Source organism: Scylla paramamosain, chromosome 8 (assembly GCF_035594125.1).
Source record: "Scylla paramamosain isolate STU-SP2022 chromosome 8, ASM3559412v1, whole genome shotgun sequence".
In the NCBI taxonomy this organism is placed as follows: domain Eukaryota; kingdom Metazoa; phylum Arthropoda; class Malacostraca; order Decapoda; family Portunidae; genus Scylla; species Scylla paramamosain.
The window spans coordinates 27,173,934-27,195,074 of NC_087158.1; the positions used below are offsets into that span (position 1 = coordinate 27,173,934).

The 21,141-nt window shown below is 41.4% G+C and overlaps 2 protein-coding genes and 1 long non-coding RNA gene across 9 annotated transcripts in view; 1 reads left to right on the forward strand and 2 right to left on the reverse strand.

The window, feature by feature from the left end:
• Positions 1-25: 25 nt before the first annotated feature.
• Positions 26-2,439, forward strand: LOC135103070 (uncharacterized). Its single transcript, XR_010269917.1, has 3 exons — positions 26-145; positions 249-377; positions 2,102-2,439. It is a non-coding gene; the product is annotated as an uncharacterized LOC135103070 (long non-coding RNA).
• LOC135103069 (protein lin-7 homolog C-like) lies at positions 1,777-12,437 on the reverse strand. Of its 4 annotated transcripts, none has more exons than XR_010269916.1 (7): positions 12,344-12,437; positions 11,808-11,849; positions 11,315-11,463; positions 10,988-11,197; positions 10,535-10,763; positions 8,405-8,463; positions 1,777-5,610 (listed from the first exon to the last, which is right to left on the reverse strand). XR_010269916.1 is itself a non-coding variant. In XM_064009027.1 (7 exons), exons 1-6 carry the CDS (start codon positions 12,378-12,380, stop codon positions 8,432-8,434), a joined length of 606 nt encoding a protein of 201 aa, XP_063865097.1. In that variant the 5' UTR covers positions 12,381-12,436; the 3' UTR covers positions 1,777-5,610; positions 8,405-8,431. The 4 variants fall into 4 exon arrangements, 2 of the variants coding, with proteins under 2 accessions (XP_063865097.1, XP_063865098.1); XM_064009027.1 differs by having other exon boundaries at positions 10,628-10,763; positions 12,344-12,436; XR_010269915.1 differs by lacking the exon at positions 8,405-8,463.
• A 1,369-nt stretch (positions 12,438-13,806) lies between these two features.
• Positions 13,807-21,141, reverse strand: part of LOC135103072 (NADPH oxidase 5-like) — a 67,055-nt gene continuing 59,720 nt past the window's right edge. For all 4 annotated transcript variants that reach the window (XM_064009032.1, XM_064009029.1, XM_064009030.1 and 1 more), the window contains 8 exons: positions 20,371-20,543; positions 19,937-20,125; positions 19,526-19,658; positions 18,764-19,395; positions 18,459-18,583; positions 18,108-18,192; positions 16,168-16,374; positions 13,807-15,691 (listed from right to left, as the gene is read on the reverse strand). In XM_064009032.1, the coding sequence (XP_063865102.1) occupies positions 15,560-15,691; positions 16,168-16,374; positions 18,108-18,192; positions 18,459-18,583; positions 18,764-19,395; positions 19,526-19,658; positions 19,937-20,125; positions 20,371-20,543 (1,676 nt within the window). In that variant the 3' untranslated portion in view covers positions 13,807-15,559. The remainder of the gene's footprint in view (positions 15,692-16,167; positions 16,375-18,107; positions 18,193-18,458; positions 18,584-18,763; positions 19,396-19,525; positions 19,659-19,936; positions 20,126-20,370; positions 20,544-21,141) is intronic.

The window sequence follows — 21,141 nt, forward strand, 5'->3', positions numbered from 1 at the left end:
TGAGAAGTGTTAAATGAATGGGAGGGTGAGGAGGGGGATAGAGTGGCGAAAGGAGGCGAGGAGGAAGACAGGTCGGACCATGCCGTCGCAGTACCACGAGAACCGTCAACGGAGCTGAAATGTAGTCTTTCATCTAAGTCTTGAGGTCGGGTGGCGCTTGGGATGTGGGTTTTTAGGTGTGAAAAGTTAGGAAATAACATGGGGGGGGAAGGTATCTGGTCTGTGTTCATTGTTCCGACTTTCTTCAGGTTTTTGCGTGCGGCACGAGTGTTGAGGTGATGTGGGCTCCACGGTTGGGAAGGGGTGATGATATTCGGGGTTCGCATCGATGGAATGTGTGACGGCTGTGTTTCACGGCGTGCTGGTAAGAGGGTGAGGTAAGTGTTTACGTACCTATAATTTTGGTCGCTAATTGGAGTGACGTAATACGTTTTAATCAGATTGTGCAGCAAAACTAACGGATGTAAGTAGTGTTTTTTTTTTTTTGTATATCGGATCAGTGAAGGGCATCGTCATCTACGTTGGGTGCTTGTGCCTCAGCCGCCACTGTGCCTCGCCCGCCGCAGATAACACGTGGAGTAAGTAGCTACCAAATCATGGAGGTTTAGTGACTAGGTGTCCGGGAGTAGGTAACTACTGAATCATGGTGGTGGTAAGTAGGTATTCGGGAGAGTATGCCCCAGTGGAAGGCTTTTATTATTAAAGAAAACGTTAAATATTCACTTAATGTTTATACGCCCTGATGTGTTCTGTGTATCAGTTCCCATGACCGTCAGTCACTTTGAACTTAGGAATTCACGTTTACCAAACCTAGAGTGGAAGCGGTATGCATCGTAAGTAGAGCCATCAAAACTTACCGTAGGTTGATCAAAAATTATTTGGACGAACGTAGATGTGCATAGGTGTGGTTTCACTCAGTTCGCTGAGTGCAACCATCCCTTCGACTGTCAGGAGGTATTGTTTACATTTACGCAGGAACGAAAGCTCTGAAATTACTACATGCGTGTAGAAGTTACCCTGGGAGTGATACTGCACGGAGTGTAGACCTAATACACCTTGGACTTCCGTTTACTTGTATCAGTTATATAGTATCCGGTCACGGCTTCATGTAATGCGTAAGTGTTCTTTGATTACTCATGAACTTTCTGCTGGTGTAAATGAAGAGGATAGGGGATGAAAAGTAATGATTTCCGGAGGGGTTCAGGGGGAAGATCGAGCAAAATTAAAGCGATAAACCTTAAGATGAATTAAAAGGGGCAAGATTGGAACTATTTTATAACGGATGATCATTATGTAGGGTAGGGTTACAAGCAGACATTAAGTGGGGAAGGGACGGTGCTGAGGAGAGAGCCAGGAACGACTGACTCGGGGGTTTCATTGTAGTGTGAAAGTACTTAACATTCTTGCATCCAATTAAGTGCATATTGTCATAGATTCGGGAGTCATAATTGAAGTTATGTAATATGTAAAAGAAAGAAAGAAAGAAAGAAAAGAAGGAGGGTTAAGTGTGCGTGGGGCGGACGGGAGCAATTCAGTCCAGAACGTGTTCAGCGGGGCATGAGGTGTGCTTCAGGATTGTGAGGATATTAAAAGCGATGATCGTGAATGTCATCTCCAAGGTTTTATAGGTACTTTAAACCTTGAATTCCTAAGTGCAGAGGTTTAAACGTGTCCTGTCTCAGGGTGGGCATGAGTTGGGCAGCGTGGTCTCCAGCAGAGCATGAGGAGGCGTATCGCAGTTTAAGATTTGTGTGGGTAGGAAATTAAAACTTGTCATAGTAGGTAATCTTTATTAAGGCTCTGTACATTACATGTACCACACATCGCAGTGCGGAGACGTTTCTGTTACAGGGTTCGTGTAAGTTTCAGACCAGTCCCCTTAACTCGTTTCGTTGACGTATCGATTCGCTAACCTAAACGAAGCACGGGGAATGTTAAGTATTAGTGGTATAATACCATAGTAAACTTTCAAACGCCTTGATGTTCTTTAGTTGCTTTAATTTCTCCTGTTAATATTGAAATAAGCTCCCACTTCCTCTTGGCTGATGCTGCATTTCCCTTCGTTGATTTATACTTTCGCTAATATTAGATGACTCGGCAGACTGTTCCTGAGAGTGTCTACATTTGGCGTAGCGTCGTGTCTACAATCGGCGTACCACGACGTTTCTCGCTTATCCGTTCAACACTGCTGCTGCCGTCGCCGTCTCGTTACCCTTGTTGCTGCAGATAACAGGAAGAACTGGACACCCATCACCAGACCAACAGTCGGCAGCTCTCCATTCCCACGCGTGGATGACGCTGCTTTCTGAACCAATATAATAAGACTTGTGGGCTGGCTGTTGCTGGTTAATAAGCTGTTTGTTCGTAAGAGTTCGAGAGACTCCGACTTTTTAATTTTTTTTTTTTCTTTTTTTTAATAAATATTTTCTTGAACTCGAATTCTGGTTTTTCTCCGGAGCCTTTTCGAGGTACCGAAGTTTGTACTGTAATTTATTCTACTGGTTTTCCACGTACGTGCTCTCTTCACTGTCTCATCTAATGCCCTGATCAACTTTAGTTTTAAACTGGCAAATAGTTAATGGCAAGACAAATTATATATATACCAACCAGTCTGGCACTTTCATATGGTGGCACATGCCAAACACACTACCAATCTCAAAGGAGATTCTTGTAAAAAAAAAAAAATTGCTACACCTCAGCATTTCAGGTACAGCACACCTGGCTATGCACCACCACACTGGTTTACCTCTGCCCCTTCATAACGAGACCATTCCCTATATGGCACAAATCAGAATCAGGTAAGTTGTACTGAGATACCCAGATCTTGTCATTGTCATTGATTCAGTTCATTTAAGGGTAATAAAACATTTTATAAAAGGAAACATTTACAAAGGGAGAAAATAAATAAACGTAGGTCCACTTCGCAATGCCAATGCTGGCCATGATAGGAACTCTGAAACACTAGTGAGCTTCACTCGATCCATTCATTAGTGGTAGGGAAACCCATGCTGCCTCGCTCAACTCACCCTCTTTATCTCTACCTACCACCAATGTGTAGAGTGAAGCTCACTACTAGTGTTTTTGAGTTGGCATCTCAGCCAGCATTGAATGCTAGCTAAGTGGACCTCGCAGGAGTGTGGCCAACTATATATCAACAGGGTACATTACATAATCACATGATCTACAGTAATATAAACACTATACACTATATGTATACATGTGTAAATATGTTACCTAACCTGTAGCTACTGTGTTCATAAACAATGACCATACATAATAAAGATGATTAAGTCACAAGAGGTAAGGGATAAAGCCTCCAGCACTGATCCTTACTACCAGCTACCCCTCACAAGGCCTCCACCACCCACCCAACTCACTCAGGTCATCTAAGAGTGACACAAAGATTTAACCAAGATGCTACTCCTGTACTACTGTGGATATCAAGACCAAAGGAACAGGTTACTGCATGATGATAAAAAGACTACCTATGCTTCTAAAATAAACCGAACTGTAATTGTCTAAATACAAATTACCTCCCATACTTGGTAATCACACAAGTTCTCTACAGTACTCTCTGAAATGACTCCCACTGGCTGTACCTGAATTCATTAACATGGCCTGTATGCAAAACTCGCATTACTGTACATCATAAATGCCGTCATAGTTTGTAGTATAGGGATTAAAATGGTACAGTGTGTATGCTATGCATACTATAATAATGAAAAGCACTTTACCTTCCTCACCTTCCCTCATACTAAATAGATATATAAATAGTGGAAAATATGCTAATATAACAATATATAATCACACTTTCAAATCATCCAAGGCTATGAGCACAATCATGACTAGTGGCACCCTTGTCAGTCCGGCATTAACACATTCCCAGCAAAGTAAAGTGATAAGCAGGTCATTATTTCCTTTACAATAATATAATGTAATAAAACGTACATAATCAAAACAATAGTAAACGACTTCATGTATGCTAGGTAGCTCTCAACTGAGGGAATTTAGGAAATAGTGACCTTTACTCCACCAATCACCATTAACAACCAAGAAAACAAACAAATACTGTCTGCATGACACGTCCAAATCTGTACAATGGTCAAAGCTTTGAGTTGGATAACTTTAATTAGCCATAAATCAATGAATGCAATATCTCTGGCTCCTTGGAATGAATGAGTGAACACTGAATAGGTTTGGCACAGCAAAGCATCAGCAGTAACAATATTTTCAGTTTCATCACAGAATCCTGCAAGCTGAGCTTCACAGATCTCTACTATTTCAAGTGATGTGCAGTGGTTTAGAAAGCAAGCACCCAAACCTTCAGCTATGGTGGGGTGTGTTGCATGTAATCAAAGCTGCTTGTCACAGCAAATAGTAATTTATGGTTTTGCACTCAAAGCAACATCCTCCACACCATTCTCAACACACATCCTGCTGGTGATGTATCATGCTGAATCCACAGTGACATCTGACAGCTTTCAATGATAGACATCAAATTAAATCTAAAACATAAAATACTACCACTTAAAAATATTGAACACAGACTGCCATGTAAGTATATGCAATGAAATATAATATTTTTTTTTACAGAGATAGGTGATTTATGAAATAATGTATGAAAATATACAAATTATATATATATATATATATATATATATATATATATATATATATATATATATATATATATATATATATATATATATATATATATATATATATATATATATATATATATATATTTTAACTGAAATGGACATGCTATTATGAATGAGATTTCAGCTTAGCAGCACTTGCTGTATGGAAAACAACCCATATTGTGTGGCCAGGGAAATAGAGAATTACGACTGGAATGTTTCTACAGAAGAACCCCTCCATCAACAGCATTATGATCTTGAACAAAGACTACATAAAAATATTCCAATTTGAATAATTCTTGATGCCAGGATGACCTCTTAAATTAAGGAGCAAGGGAAGCAGCAAGCTTAGGAGAGGGAACAGATAATATATATTAAAATGTGATAAATGTGCTTACTACCTGCAGGAACACCATGACTTCACACAAAACACATGACGCTTTCTAAATGACAAAGACACAAACACTTATGAAATATTGGTGCATTAAAAGATATCTGATTTTGAGGAATACCAATTTTGCAAAGAAATTTCTGTGATACAACTATGAACTTCCTTTTCCATAATGTTACAAAAGTGCTCCAACATCATAAGGCAGATAAATACTGTGTAGCTTTAATGGAACTTTGCCTCAACGTTATACAACCTTCATCTTTAAAACCTCCAAAAACTCTGTCCTTCAAAGGCAGAATGACTACATAAGAACATTATGGAATAAGTAACTTTCTAACATACAAGGAAGGGCACAAAGGTGATGGTGATCCAGGGAGGCTGACGGTGTTAAGCCACAAATGCCCTGTTGGGTCTTGGTGCAAAAAGCCTTAAATTGTCAACAAACTGGCTATAACAAATTTTCAGTAAGCATCAATACCAATGGTTGGCCACACAAGCAGCCTCAGTGGTGTGAGTGTGGTGGTGACTCTTGGTGTCTGCTGTCAGCTGCCACAGGTGTTCAGTTCCACTGCCTGCCACCTGTGGGTATGCAGAAAAGAACTCATGCATTACTCTAGCTTTCAGATTAAATACTGAACTCATAATATCTACATCTATATACCAGGCTGACAAACTCCATGAAGGGAGGACACCCAGATAAGGTGCCCACACACAGACATACAAACACAAATTAAATATAATAAATAAAATTATTTATCACTTAGTATAAGAACAAATATCCACAATAAAAACACAGATGCAAACAACATGATGGTGGAAGGTCAGCTGAAGTGAAGCACACTCAATAAGCAATGCGGCAAGTGTTCATCGAGCAACACTGATGATGATATATTTTGTGACTAAATAGTTTTCATTAATTTAATTTATAGATGCCTTGTTGACAGGTTTAAGTGATGCACGACACATTGCCACTTCATGCAGGAGATGCCCCAGCAAGGTTAACAATACTTCACACACCAATCATCACTCTATAAATTTTGCTATCTCCAAGAACAAACTTAGTCATCTGAGGAAAAGACTGTACAGGGAACTTGTATGTACTGATATAAACTCAATATTATTGAGTTACATCTATAACAGTTTTCACCAATCATGATAAAACATGCCATATCAGAAACATTAGTATGATAATGCCACAAAAGATAGGTCCCTATGTGTGACTGGGATTTTTTTTTTTTTTTTTGCTTAGGGATTAGTTAGCAAGATAAGGAAATATTTAGTGCCAGGGAAGTATGATCATATGGCACTGTCACAATAAAAGGAACACTTAGGTCTAGAAAAGGAAGAGAGAAAAGAAAGATATGTGACAGAGTAAATATACAATGTAGAAATCATGAAAGAAAACACTATGTTGCATTAATAATGTCTTTACAGCAAAGAAATGAACTGATTCATCAATTTAAGCTGATGCATCATACAGCAAGGGGTAAAACATGGCTGCAGTACAGGAAAGCATGATATATATATAAAGAGTGAAGCTTAAAGTTAATGCCATGGAGAGTAAGGTCATGGTATAAGAGAGAGAGAATGTAATATACCACACCTGGACTCTAGTAAGGGAATCGGAATGTAATAAACATGTAAAAAGTATAAGTAGCTCATTACTCAATGTAAGAAAGAGACATGTATTAAAAGGAGACAAATGTTTTTAGCATTTTTTTTTCAATATCAGCAACATGAAAATTAAAGGAAAACACTTTTTGTGTGAAAAGAATGGCATAATATAAACAGGGCCGGAATGGAAGGTGGAAAGGTGTGGTGCAGCATGAACAAAGAAAATATGTGGATAAGATATCCTGGAGCATTTCTACCATGGCCATCCATGGTGAGAGGGCTTCCCAGTAAGGAGCAAGGCCTCAAGGTAATAGTAATGGTGATAAGAGAATGTGAGCATAAGCAATGGAAAAAGGGAAATAGCTAAGAAAATATGAAAAGTTCAAGTACAATATGAGCAAAATTGCAGTCATATGACATCAAATAGGAATAAGTGATATGAATACATCTGAAAACTATAACTGTGATACCATTGCATAACTTGGCGACAGTTGCTTCACAGAATCTGAGCTAATGTAATCTTCCTGGACACCTGTTGCTTGTGGTGGCCATGACAAAACAGTCTCCATTTGTTCCCATCCACACACTCAACTTTTCTTTCTTTGGTGATACAACACTTTGGTCCCCTTTCTTAGGCCATCTTCCTCTCCTACCCCAAGCATCCACTCCACCCTTATAAAGTTTCTCCACATGACCAAGCCATGTGAAGGTACTGTATCTGGCCACTATTGCCATTGTAAAATTCACTCCTTCACTTCTAATAAACATAGCAAAGCTTCAATGTACTTTAATTGCTTTCAGTCAACCCTATTCACACTACAAGCAATTCAAACAATTTATCTTAGCCTCAATTCTAAATTTTCAACCTTCATAATGTACTAATATGGGCCGAGCATTGTACTGGTGTAGGACATGCCACACCTCCCTCCCCCCCTCTCATTCCATTATCTGCACGGCATGGCTTGCCTGTGGCCTGATGGTAGCCCCTGGCTGCCTTGCTCGGCCATGTGGGAGTGAGGTCAAGCCTCGTCCTTGTCTGCAGCTGTGCTCATTTGCCTTGCCGGTCACATGGGGATCCCAGTGGGGACAAGAGTCTGCCTCCCAGCTTTTGGGACAGAAGCAGTCTTGTCCACCCTGACTTGGTGAGTGGACATGTCATAGGCAGCCTATATCTATACTTGTACTGTTTTATTATATTAAGATACGGTGGCAGCCATACGTGCTTCCCTGGAACCACCTCTATGCAGTAACTAGAAACAATACTAGTACAGTAATCCCATCAGTTAGAGCCTCCTTTATCTCTGCACTCCCTGTCCTACCTATCATCACATACCTGAAATATGCTAATACTTTCCTCCCTCACAATGGTTTCTTCTATGTTTCCCTCTGTGTTCCCACATTTGCACAGGATTAAACTAAGTTATTAACTCAGTGCCTTTAACATAACTGCTCCATAAGTGAGTGAACAATTTCATTGTAGTTTGTCTTAAGAACTTATTGGAAATTGCACTCAAGTTGTGTGGGGCTCTTACAAATTCCAATAAAACATCCATTTGTGCAAATATGAAAATGCACATGAGAAGCTGAAGGTATACACTACCAATAAAGATATACAGAGAGATTTTGTAAAAAAAAAAAAAGGGTGATCAAAGAATTCCCAAATACTAGGCAACCAAAGACAATACAGTCTCTATTAGGGTTGGTAAGAGAGTGATGCCTCCCTCAGTGGGTGGATAATGTGGGAGAGAAGTAAACTCACACTCATTGTGGCCACTAGCTGAGCACTCTACCACTGAGCCATCTGTCCCCCCAAGACATCTGAAAAATTTAAGCCCTGTGAGGTGAGAAGATATCAAGGAGGAAAATTTGAAAGGGAAAAGAAGGGAGATGATTATAAGTTAGGACACTAAAAATGGAATAACATAGAAGGGGACATTTCCATTGCAGCAATCTGCTTAGAAGAAATTCATAAGGTACAAGGCATCAGTGAAAGAACAATATTAGTGAGTAATATACAGCAATAAACACAGACCCAAAGAAGGCTAAGAGATTACAGATTGCCCATCTATTATAAAACCAACTTATAGCAGATAATTACACAGGAATTGAAAAATACTAAATAGGTAAATATGCTCAAAGAACTGTGAAACACTGGAACAGGAGGTGCTGTATAATTATCCATGTATATAGTATATATATATATTAATATTGTAATAATGTACACTGTGCAGAGCTGTGCCATTAGGTGGAAGAAGTGAAGGCTTTCAGTGTGTATAAAGTCTGGAAAAAAAAAAGTTATGTCTGCCATGAAAAAAATTAGTGTTAATAGTGAGATGTGGAAATGAGGTGCTTGTGAACAATAACTAACAAAGCATTCAGTCAATTTGGGAACTAAAACCACTATAATGATGTGTGAGAAAATACATATGTTGATGAGTGAAGAGAATTATTAAAAGGATCTTGTACATGCTAGAAATAGAATGTGAAAGGGTGATTGGAAGACCTAGAAAAGATCAAATAGTTTTGGGAGAGCATTAGATCAGAGGCCTATTCATGGAAGGTGTATGGTACTGACAGCACTGTATGGTTGTGTGTTACTGGTATCTGCAGGTCTTATGTGTTATGAGGTGGCTGGGGTAAACATTCTGAAGCCGAGCTGGGACCTGTGTGGTAAACTCTTAACATTAAAAGAGGCTGGCTTAATAAATGTAAATTAATCTTAAAATAAAATTGTAGAAATCAGTCTACACTAATCTAATCTACTCTGATGCCTGTTCCTTTGAAGTTCCGTAAGATGACTGCCACAACAGAAATAATAATGGAAAGAATAAACTGAAAAATGCAGTGAAAGTGTAAATGAGTCAGTGACTGTTTGTGTAGGGGCATTATTGGAAACATTCTATTTATATATTTACTCTGTATCTGCATTTTTAAGTTGGATGCTGAGCCAATTAGCACAGGAAAGCTTGTTAAAAGAAAAGTTAATCTATTATTATGCCAGGCCAAGACAGCCCAGGTAAAACTTAGTACCTCACTGTAGGAAAAATGGGATTTTTTTTATACTTTTCCACCCACTCCTAAACCTTGACACTGAGCACGAATCATTTCACTCTGGCATGGAAATTCACCAGTGTGGTGCAGGGACTCGCTTCTAATATTAAGAATTCCTTGATTCCTCTTGATGCAGCTAATTTTCTATTATATCTGAAATACACCAACCACTTTTTCCATCCTTCATATTCTCCATTGCATCATTGGAGTGTTAAACCTCATTCATTAATTTCTCAGCAAGCACTTCACTTGAACGTCTGGCTGTTTTTTAAATGTCTATCATCCTGCATGCATCTAATTTTCATTAGTAATACACAAGGGTTTAATCCCTCAAACATGGCTATAACCACAAAAATGTGTATTTGTTTCCTAATCTTTTCTCTATGATAAAAGTTACAATTTACATTTGCTACACACCACCATCTTTCACCCTTTCACTGTAGGGATTCATTACTACCACGACTTTAATCTCCTGCAAGAGGGTCCCACTAATCAAGCACTTCATCTATAAACACTACGGAAAAGTGGTTCACGTGTGACCACAGAGCCACAGAGCTTTGGCACATGCTTCTTTTGTACTGGGCTAGTCAATTTAATTTCTTTTACAACTAAAAATATTTTGATAGTGAAGAAGGTTTCAACCGTTAAATTCAAAATTGTGTATTATTGGGATGGGAAAGAAAGAAACACAGTGGGGAGGAAAAAACTGAAAAATTGCAGTTATGTGAGGCATAGCATAATAAACACTGAATGTAAAGCTGCAGCATGACAGGTGCCACTACTCTATTAGACAACACTGAGTGTTGACTCTATTCTGCTACAACTGTCAACTCTCAACCTGGCCGGCTGTCCCCCATCACTGGCACGGAGCAGCCCCAGCCACGCCACTCCTCCACTAGGGCTCTCTACTGTAACTGGGAAGTTCGCCTACGTGACGCCCGCTGCTTGTCGAACCGCATCTCCATTTCCTCCAGCACTCGGGGGGTGTAGCGTACCACCAACTTCACTGAGCCACTGGCAGCCTTCAGCAGCTCCACAGCTCGCTCATGGTTCTCACCCTCCACGCTCTGAAATCAACAACACTTGTAAGCTCCTTTTCTTGATGATTTAGGTATTCTTTCCATATAAAAGGAAGCATACTTAACTCCAACTACAAAGTGACAGCCAAAAATCATGACTGGCTCTATGTTGTACAAGTTTTTAGTGATGTCACGTCACAGGAGCTTCTTGGTGCCATAAATGTTTTTACCAGAATAAACCATCTAATGTGAGACTGTTGTGTTAGTCTTACCACTCCATTGACTGACAGTAGCTGGTCTCCTCTCTTGAGTCCTCCATGACGGTCTGCCACGCCTCCAGGGATGATCCGGGAGATGTAGATGGGGGAATTCTGCTCCCGTCCTCCCATGACATTAAAGCCAAGCCCTTCGTCAGTCTTGGGCAGCTCCACGACTCTGGGGTGTGCATGGCCCTCACTGGCAGCAAAGGCAGCTACAGTTGCCTTCAAGAGAAAAGATGAACTCATGGATTTTCAACACTGAAATACTTCTAAAAACTTGTGAGAATAATATCAGCCAGCAGCAGCAGCAGCAGCACCCCTTGAAGCAATGCAGCTCACCTTGGCAGTAGCAGAGGCACGGATCTCAGGGGAGCCGGAGATGTCAACTGTCTCATACACGTGCTCATACACTTCCCGCACTGCCGTCAGGAACTCAGACTGGAGCACTCGCTGGAGTGCCGCTAGCTTGGCTGAGGGTATTTCTCCTGCTGGGGTGGGAGAGCAGCATGACCTGTTATGTCTGTGATACCTAATGAACAATTCCATTCATTCAAGTAATATACCTATTCACAACCCTACTGTCCTGAGCCACTATTAGTAAGATTTATCATCAATTCTTATATCTGTCTACAAGGTCATAAATTCATGCAAAACAAAGTAAGTAGCAGAGAGTAAAATATGAATAAAATAAAAAAGCAACACTTAACTCTTAATGGTTACAAAGACAAATCTGCATAATTCTGCCTCAAATCTTTAGCCCATAAATAATAATTCCAGTCATTTGATATCACGATTTACTTATATTACAGACAAAAAATTGAGGTCAACTCACTTTTCTGCAGCTTATCGAGTAATTCAACTGCTCTCTTGACATCTGAAAATACAAAGAATGCAGTATTTATCAGCCTCATTTAATAATCACGAGAGAGAGAGAGAGAGAGAGAGAGAGAGAGAGAGAGAGAGAGAGAGAGAGAGAGAGAGAGAGAGAGAGAGAGAGAGAGAGAGAGAGAATGAAGAGGTAAGTACGACTCTCACAAAACCAGTAAACGCCCACTTAATGAAAATTCGCCAATAACTTAACCTTCCTTCACTTCACTCCTGCCACACACTCCTTCCTTATAAACTCTACCTAAGACACAACTCCCTCAAACTACCATGCCAAATACCACAATTAAAGGTGTGTAAGAAGGTGAAAGGTCAATGTTATGATAGACGAGAGGAGACACCATGAATAAATAATGCTGATTCTCACTTAACTAGCAACTATCTATGGGTATACTTGGTGCCTATGTTATCTATTTGATGGTATGGTTAGTCTGGATTGCAAAGGTGGTGGGGAGGAAGGGTGCAAAAGCGAGAAATTAATACCTTGTTGGAGAGTAAGAGGTTCTGCCACCGCCGCCATCTTGAGGTAAGGGACTGACTGCGGCTGGTCTTCGCATCGGGACGGTCCTGATATTTTAGTAATTTTCATGTATATGACCATATGTTCTTTATATTTGTTTATTATTAAGTTTAATGTATTCCTATTTTTCTTTCATTTATGTATTCATTGCGGAGTGTTGTGGCACTACATTATTTTCTTTTATCAACCCCGTATCTTCCTTTTTTATCATTACGTTAATATTTTTTCTTTCATCTCTACTACCTTTACGCTATTGAAACTTTTCATATATTCCTATTTTTGTCTTGTTTATGCTTGTGGTGCGATGCTACAGCATCTTTTATCTACTTTATATCTCTCTGTCTCTCTTTAAATATTTTACTTAATCGTATATCCAGGGGAAAGCCAGCAGGCTCTATCCTCCTCCTTTGTTGTACTTTATATATATATATATATATATATATATATATATATATATATATATATATATATATATATATATATATATATATATATATATATATATATATATATATATATATATAGTGTTGAATTTCGGACTTTTCGTCAATTTTTTTGGGGGGAGAGGGAGGGGAGAGTAGCTGGAATGGGATCGCACCACTGATTCCAAAATGTATTATCAGGTGAAAGGCAGACAGCCAGTATGTTCTTGTGAAACCTGTCTTATTCTTATACAGACTTATAACCCTGACCGGGGAAAAAAAAATCTCAAGCCTTCTGGTTTTTGGTACCTACATAATATCTACTTAGTCTTATTAGGTAAGCTACGAGTGCTGGGCTGGTTCACTTATTCACTCACCCAGTTCTCAATGAAAGGGCAAAAGCAGGCGAAGAATGAAGCACTGTATTTGACAAGCTTGATGTGCAGTATATTGCATCTCCTGTTTGGACATGACGGTGTAGGTTTGAAAAAGGCTGCACTGAGAATGATTTATGCAACTATGAAAGGAGATTGAAAGTAGGAATTTATGAACAGGGAACTGGGTTAATAAAGTAAGGATTATTTAGTTACTTTCAGGCTAACTGTGACGGCACTTGTCATCGCGCTGGAATAATCTTGCCGCTATGTGATGAATGAGGAGAGGTATTATGTTCTTCAAGCAATTTGTTTTCATTAATAGAAATTGGCATATTTGTAGTGTTAATACTTTTAGTCATCCTTGACTTATTTATTTATTTACTTACTTATTTATTTTATTTATTTATTTTTAGTAGAACCTCATGACCACAACAGATTTACTGTAGACAAGTATTTTTGGGACTTAAACTTTCTGGAGGAGTTTAGCACAATTAGTTTTGATAATTAAGGCAAATCATGATGTTTTCTTACTCCGCAACAAGATCTGCCTCTCACTCATGCTTGATTTTGTTGTTAATTTTTCAATTTTATCCAAGTAGATCTTTAAGGAATAAAAATAAGCCACAGTAAAGAATATTTCTTTATTCTAGAGCTCTCTCTCTCTACACTTGCAGGAAAGTAAGGCAATAAAATTAGCAACAAAACTCCTGTGTCGGCATAGAAAAAAAAAAAAGAATCATGTACACAACATGTATATGTAGATAAATAAGTTGTGTAAAAGCAGCAATGTGTTGAAATTCGGGCACTTCTAGAATGTGACATCACTGACCATGTTCGTGTACGGCACACACACACACACACACACACACACACACACACAGTTATCAATCAGAACACAAATCTATATAAAACCTCTTCAAATGATAATCTAGCGGAGGTGTGGTCAGGGAGGATGGCGGGGCCGCTAGTCGCGTGTGCCAGCGAGGTACAAGAGGTAGCGGGGACGCCAACTCAGTGCAATAGGAACAATGGCGCGTCTCCTGAGGCGGGACCTTGCCTGCGCCGCCCGCCCGGGACTCAGGAGGAGGCAGCGACGGGAGGACAGCAGCAGGCTACAGGTGCTGTCACGGTTGTAGTCTACACATGATTTCATGCACTGGTTTCAGGTAGATAGACGAATGAATGTAATTTTTTTTCCCCGAAGAGGAACCGAAGTGTTTCCTCCTGGTGTGTTGCGGTTGAGTGCCTCGCGAATATTTTTACATTGCTCCTTCAGGTAACTGGAAATGTGTATGAATGTCCAATGTACAAATGAGAGGATGCTTACTCAGGGACACGACACCTGCTGCCGTTCAGTACTACAGTGTGTGTGTGGAGAAGAAACACGTAGCATAAATAAATACATACAAACACAGCATTACGCTTTTCCAAACTAATACATACGAGGAAGTAAAGAGCGGCTTCCTTTAGAGAAAGAAGAAGAAGAGAAAAAAGATGAATTCCTAATGATAAAAAAAAAGAATAAAATAGATAAATAAATAAATAAAAAAAAAAGTGAAATACTAAATAAATCTGCTGACATAATAACAGAGATATTTCAGATGACAATAATTCAGTTCCTAACATCACCGTGACTTAGAATAATGCAATACAGAGTGACAATTCGCCTTCAATACTTCGCGCGGTCCTGTCACGTGAGTGGGCCGCACTCGTCACACCAGAGCGCGGCAATACTAACGTTACAATATATGTGGCGACACAAATAAATGTATAGTGAAATATGCATGAGACAAACCATGATGTGAGCTGAGCAAGTCACCGTCACACAGCAAGGAATCACAGCTTAGGGCACAAAAATATAATGGAATACTTGTGATCATCTGCGTCATGACTCTCCAGGAAATTAAACAGATATGAAAGCACTGGGATATCATTAACATTAATATCGTAATACATACATACATGGTGGTGTATGCTATGCAATACAAATACATTAAAAACTATAATATATATACACAAATACACTTCACTTCATCATGTATAACGTGTATGTGTGAGTGTGCTGGATGAAATAAAAAAAAAGAAAAAAGAAAAAAAGCATGGATTGTGTTCAATAAATAGACATTGAAGCCCTCATTGAGCCTAGGTGCACACACACACACGCACACACACACACACACACACACACACACACACACACACACACACACACACATACACAAGGGATAAAGGGAGTACGTAGCCATACCAACCCTGTCCCAATAATTCTGTACCTACTTGGTCTAGTCATGATAATAATAATAATAATAATAATAATAATAATAATAATAATAATAATATAATAATAAGTTAAGATCTTGGGTCCATTCACGAAATATCCTCAGAACATTTCTCGCTTGAATTCAAACTTATATTTGATGCATTTGTCGCGCAGCACGCTCACCAGGGAGGGCGGGCCACAGTAGAACACGCATACCTTACCCACGCGAGACTCCCGGATGCCGCTGAACACCTGAAGGCGAGGCAAATGGAGGGGAGGGTGCGTTACTTTATGATAAATACCTCTTATAATTTGCAGTCTCATTCGGGTATATATTTCCTACACTTACATTGGAGTGTGTTTTTTGTTTATTTAATTTGATGTACTTTTGTTTGTCTACGTATTGTAGCTAGGTAGAAAGACTGATAAATATAGATATATAGATAAATAGATAGATAGGTATATAGATGGAGAGAAAAAAAAATAAAGAAAAAGAGAAAGACAGTTAGAGAGACAGACGGACAGAAAGACAAAATAGACAAACAATTGAAACACAAAATAAAGGTAATAACTGTAGTATATGAGAAACTAAAGATGATTTCAACCCTTTGATTACGAAAAGCATCATAAACTTAACCCAATCCAATCAAGAGATATCCAAAATAAGACAAAAACAATACACTGAAAAGATTAACACTTATCTAACAGACTTATTCACAGCCTCTCACCTTATCCCAGTCTGGCCTGCCGCTTCTGATGGAGGAGGCCAGGGGCAGGGAGGGGCTGAGGGGGTTGACGCCAGTCTTGTACAGGTGCAGGTTCAGGAAGGTCTCCATGGCGGCCCCTACCACGCGCTGCTCCTCCTCCAGCGCCGCCAGCATCTCCAGGAACCACTCGAAGCTGCCCAGGTCGCGGTTCACCCACACGAAGTCCACCTGTGAAGCGAGGGAGCGAGGAAGTCAGAGAAAGTGTCGCCTGATTTCTGTTATGTCTCTGTTATTTTGGTGATTGTTTTGGTTTCTGTTCTTAAGATGTGTATTGTACTGGTCTCTCTTTCTCTCTCTCTCTCTCTCTCTACCCCCCTCTCTCTCTCTCTCTCTCTCTCTGCTCATAACTGCTCCGGGACACCTCAACGATGCTTGCGTCTATACTTTCAAAACCCGACGTCATTCTCTGTATTGAGTACCAGGGAACGCTTCCTTTGTTATATTAACATGTGCAGGTAATCAGTTTAGTCTCAGAGCAAGACCCAGTAGCCCGGGACACACCTTCACTGGCAAGAGGAAGGGCCCACACGGAAACTGTACTGCGGTTTTCTTCACTTGCAATTGAATTATTAGAGCGTGAATTAAAATAAAAAACGGACTCCATATATTTTTTTCAAGCGACCTTTGTGCAAACTCGCTGCTTTCTCATCGCACAAGTGTTTCGTCAGTAAACGAACCTGCAGCAAGACCTGATGCAATTAATGTCTCGAGCAAAGTAACTCTGCTCGCGGGCTGGGACTCGGTGGTCACTGAACTGGTCACCACAAGGGCAGGCTGGCCAGACTGGGGCCGCCTATCCCTAGGGGTCGAAGGAATGATATAAGGAAGAGAGAGTCACAGACTGCTTGCCTCACTAAATCTGGTGACTGCTGGGGGCGCCATCCGACATTTTGTTAGTCAAGAGCACGGCGAATGATATGTTAAACAGAAAACAATAATTATTTTTCATAAACATCACACCATTAGTCCCAGATAACAATTTTTACCTCAGACATCATTACACACTCATGTGGATGCTCTGCAACACTGGTAACAGGAAAACAAAGGCATAATGGATGTAGTTACCGTCTCAGAAGTCACCGACTCGGATTCCAATCTTTGTTGGCCTGGTTTCGAAACTTAGCCATGGCCAGCAGCACTAAATACTCGTTTAGACTTCCAGGAGAGATCAGTAAACATGAACAGTGATTGGAAACAAAAAGCCAACGCGCTAATCATCATATAAATAATAAGATATTGTGAGTATCAAGATCGTTATATTACTTTTACAGTCATCGAAGGTTATTATGCTCGTCACGAAACAAACAACAATCCACAATAGTAAAACAAGGCATTAATCATCGCACAAGTAGTTAAATATATAAGACAATGATCATTACGTCCCTTTTATAGTCATGCTGGGTTATCACTACAACGAGGTGGGAAACAAAGCGTCATGTTGTGGAAGGCGAGGTGCGAGTTCATGTAGGAATCTAAGCCACCGCCATTACCGTATCCCAACACACACACACACACACATGCATACACACGCCTGCTCCTTCATATGATCCCTTTTATTAATGTCACTTGTTGCGCTTCTGGCTAGCAGCACTAAAAACTGATAACTTTTAGCACGCCGTGGCTCGCAAGATTCTGGTAGTTAGCGCTGAATCATTAAAACCTTACAGCGGAGAGATTTCTATGCCATCTGGAGTCGAGACAAGAGCTGCCTGGTGACGAAAGAGAGAAACTAGGCTGGATTCTGATTTTGAACACTCTTACTAGTGAAAAAATGCGAGGGGTCCCCTGAAGGTGTGGTGAAAAGTGTGCCAGACGGCGGTGCATAACCCTGTCCTACTTGTTGCGCCGTGCAGATCAGATCAGCGCAAGGAGAGGGAGGGAGGAGAGGGAGCGTCACTTGCCTTTCTGAGTTTCCTTAGCGTCGTGGGCAGAGCGAGGCAGCTGGGCACTTGGCAGTAGGGGCAGGGAGCCTTGGCCGCACGATACCTGTGAACGAAGGGGAGTACGTAAGAATGTGTAGTGAAATGAAAGATGACAGCGGCAAGGAATATTACAACTGAACGAAAAGCTTTATAGATACAAATATGGAAATAGGATAGCATTAAAAAAAAAAAAAAAAGATAGCAGAAGCAAGGAATATATATCACCTGAAGGAAAACTGGGTAAATATAATTATTGGTACAGGATAACACAAGTATTGGTCAGATCCTTTACACCTTAGCTAGGTAAGAACAAACAAGTAAAATCTTCACCTCATCATAACACTTTGCAGGATGGAGGCGAAGGGCGTGACCCCGATGCCCGCCCCGATGAGGACAGCGTGCGTGACCGTGAAGATCCTGGTGGAAGGCGTGCCATAGGGCCCATCCACGTGCACCTGACGGATGAGAAGTGAGAGTGAGTGACTGGAGGCGACGTGATCCGAAGCAACACCCTCAAACACCAACCCGGAGAAGCGTAAACTTACTAACACTACACTGACTGCCTTATTGCTGCTCCTACACCTTCTGTTACTGTCACCACTGCAGCATAATAGCGTGTCTCATCAGCGGCTCACCTCAATCTTCTTTTTGATGGCGGAGTGGAGTTGCAGCTGGTGAGCCATCGTGTCCGGGTTCTGGGCGGCGTTCTGGTTGGGGAAGCAATGCTGGCGGGTCCGTGCCAGCGTGGAGCAGAGATTCTCGCCGACAGAGTCCAGACTGGAGGTGCTGCCCGTGAGGGAGGACTGGCCCGAGTCACCGCGTCTTGAGCTTTCCAGGTCTGCTTTGAGCGCCGCCAAGTTCGACAAACTGCAAGACTTTTTGCGTTCCAGGGTCAAGAAGCTGCCGGAGCACCGCGACTCCATTGCAGCGGGCGAGACTGAAGGCTTGCGCTGCATCTCCACGTTGAGGAGGGCGGCGGGCCTGGAGTATATGCTCATCTTACGGTTGAACTCCAACAAATTATTGATGTAGCGGCCACCCTTCTGCGACCCTGTGTCCTGCTCCTCCACCTGGATGACGGTGTGCGTGGCGCCCTCCCTCAAGTCCTCGTCAGAAGAATATGCCAGGTTGAACATGCCGGGGCTGTCCTTCTCTTCCTGCACGGCTGGCTTCTCCTCCTTCTCCTTCGTCTTCTCCTCCTCTTTGAACATGTCGTAGATCCGCCTGGTCCATTCCCCCACGGAGCGGACGTGCACCGTGAAGTAATCTGTGAGCCAAGACCAGAATGTCGCGTGATGACAAAGGAACAAATGAAAGAGTGTGCGGGAAAGAGCCACAACAATTCATAATGGCAGCAATTTGCATCAACATGCAGCAATAAATGAACAAAGACCGACCTTCAAACTCCGGGGCTGAGGAGATGGTGAAGGGGTGCCACTCGTACCGCGCCAAGGAGGGTACGTTCAGGTACACGTACTCCCCGGGCTGGAAGTCGAAGTTCTTGGGTCGCCTGATGAGCAGCTTGACCACCTGGCGAGGCACGGGCGGGTTAGTGCGACTCAGACTCAGGTTATCAAATCAAGGGAACCAATAAAGAAGTGCATTTCTTTACCCGACACTGGTCTCAGTACACATTCATGAGTCCAAATATGTTACTGGGACACACGTGAAGCAGATTGGACACCCAAGTACAGGATTTTACTATGAACCGCCAACAATAAAACGTGAATCACACACACACACACACACACACACACACACACACACACTCATGACGCCTCAGTACAAAGTCTTTTCCTCTTTCTCACCCGAGAGGGCAGCGTGGTGCCGCCAAGGATGTGGGTCTGGCCGCGAGAAGTGCACACCTGGGACACCCTTAGCCCGGTCTCCAGCAGGAAGGCGACGCCCGGCAGCAGGAGCCACTTCCAGAAGTTGGGTCCGTGCAGCACCAGCAGCACCCAAAAGGGAAGCGACAGCAGGTGCGTCCAATAGAAGATCTGCCGAGACGCGCCGAGTAAAGGTGTGTTACTCGTCATGGGGGGTGGGAGAGAGAGAGAGAGAGAGAGAGAGAGAGAGAGAGAGAGAGAGAGAGAGAGAGAGACTTTACCACTAGTACCAAAAACAATCAGTTTAGAAAAGTACAACAAAATAACCAGAAACAAGAAAGGAAGAAGAAGAAGAAGAAGAAGAAGAAGAAGAAGAAGAAGAAGAAGAAGAAGAAGAAGAAGAAGAAGAAAAGTACCTCAAAGTAGCCAGATTTCCGGACGAGGCGGTGACTGAAGGCGACGATGATGGTGAGGAGGATCATGAGCACGGCGCCGGTGGGGTTGGCCAGGCCCGCCACCCAGCCTATGCCCAGCCCCGTGTCCCACATGTAATCGTTGAGGCTGATGCCCGTCACGTCTCCCAGCGTCACTGTGGGCACGGAGGGGGAAGGCAAACTGATTACGATGGACTCTTAAGTATGGATTCTTCCCCGTTTGATGCAGTTTTGTCTAACACTACACGATTTACTGGGGAGAGGCAAAACTGAACGCATTTAGATATTTGAACCAACTTATTACAATGGTTTCTTTAGTATGTATTCTTCCCTGTTTGGTGCACTTATCACTACATGAGTGGGATTAGTTGATTTGCTGAGGAGAAGCAAAATTGTGGGTACTAAGATGTCTGAGCTGCTCCATCACTCTTGGCATCAGTGGCGTCTCTCGAAATCATACTCTTCCCTAGCAAAATTTTGTGATGCCAAAGCAATCAGTGGAGTAAATGTTTAGTTAGAAAAAAATTGAAAGCCAATGAGAAGCAAAACAATGGAAAGTAAAAGAAATAAAGTGAATTCCACCACCACCAAGATTATCACCATAATTTTATTCATTCATAAGGAATATCAGGCAAGGGAAGTAAGAACAATAACACTACCGTTCCCAAAAGGGGCCAAAGTCAGATCCATAAAAAAAAAAGACCAATTTATTTTCTGTAATTTGGACGACGGAAGATAAAAATCAAACACAAA

Excerpts from the sequence above, each read along its gene's own strand:
- LOC135103069 (XM_064009027.1), bottom strand. The coding sequence starts at position 12,380 with ATGGCGGCGGTGGCAGAACCTCTTACTCTCCAACAAG. Across the intron at positions 10,764-10,987 it reads TACTGTCAGTCAATGGAGTG|AGCGTGGAGGGTGAGAACCA; the intron begins GTAAGACTAACA and ends TGTTGATTTCAG. Across the intron at positions 8,464-10,627 it reads CGACAAGCAGCGGGCGTCAC|ATGTCTTGGGGGGACAGATG; the intron begins GTAGGCGAACTT and ends TAAATTTTTCAG.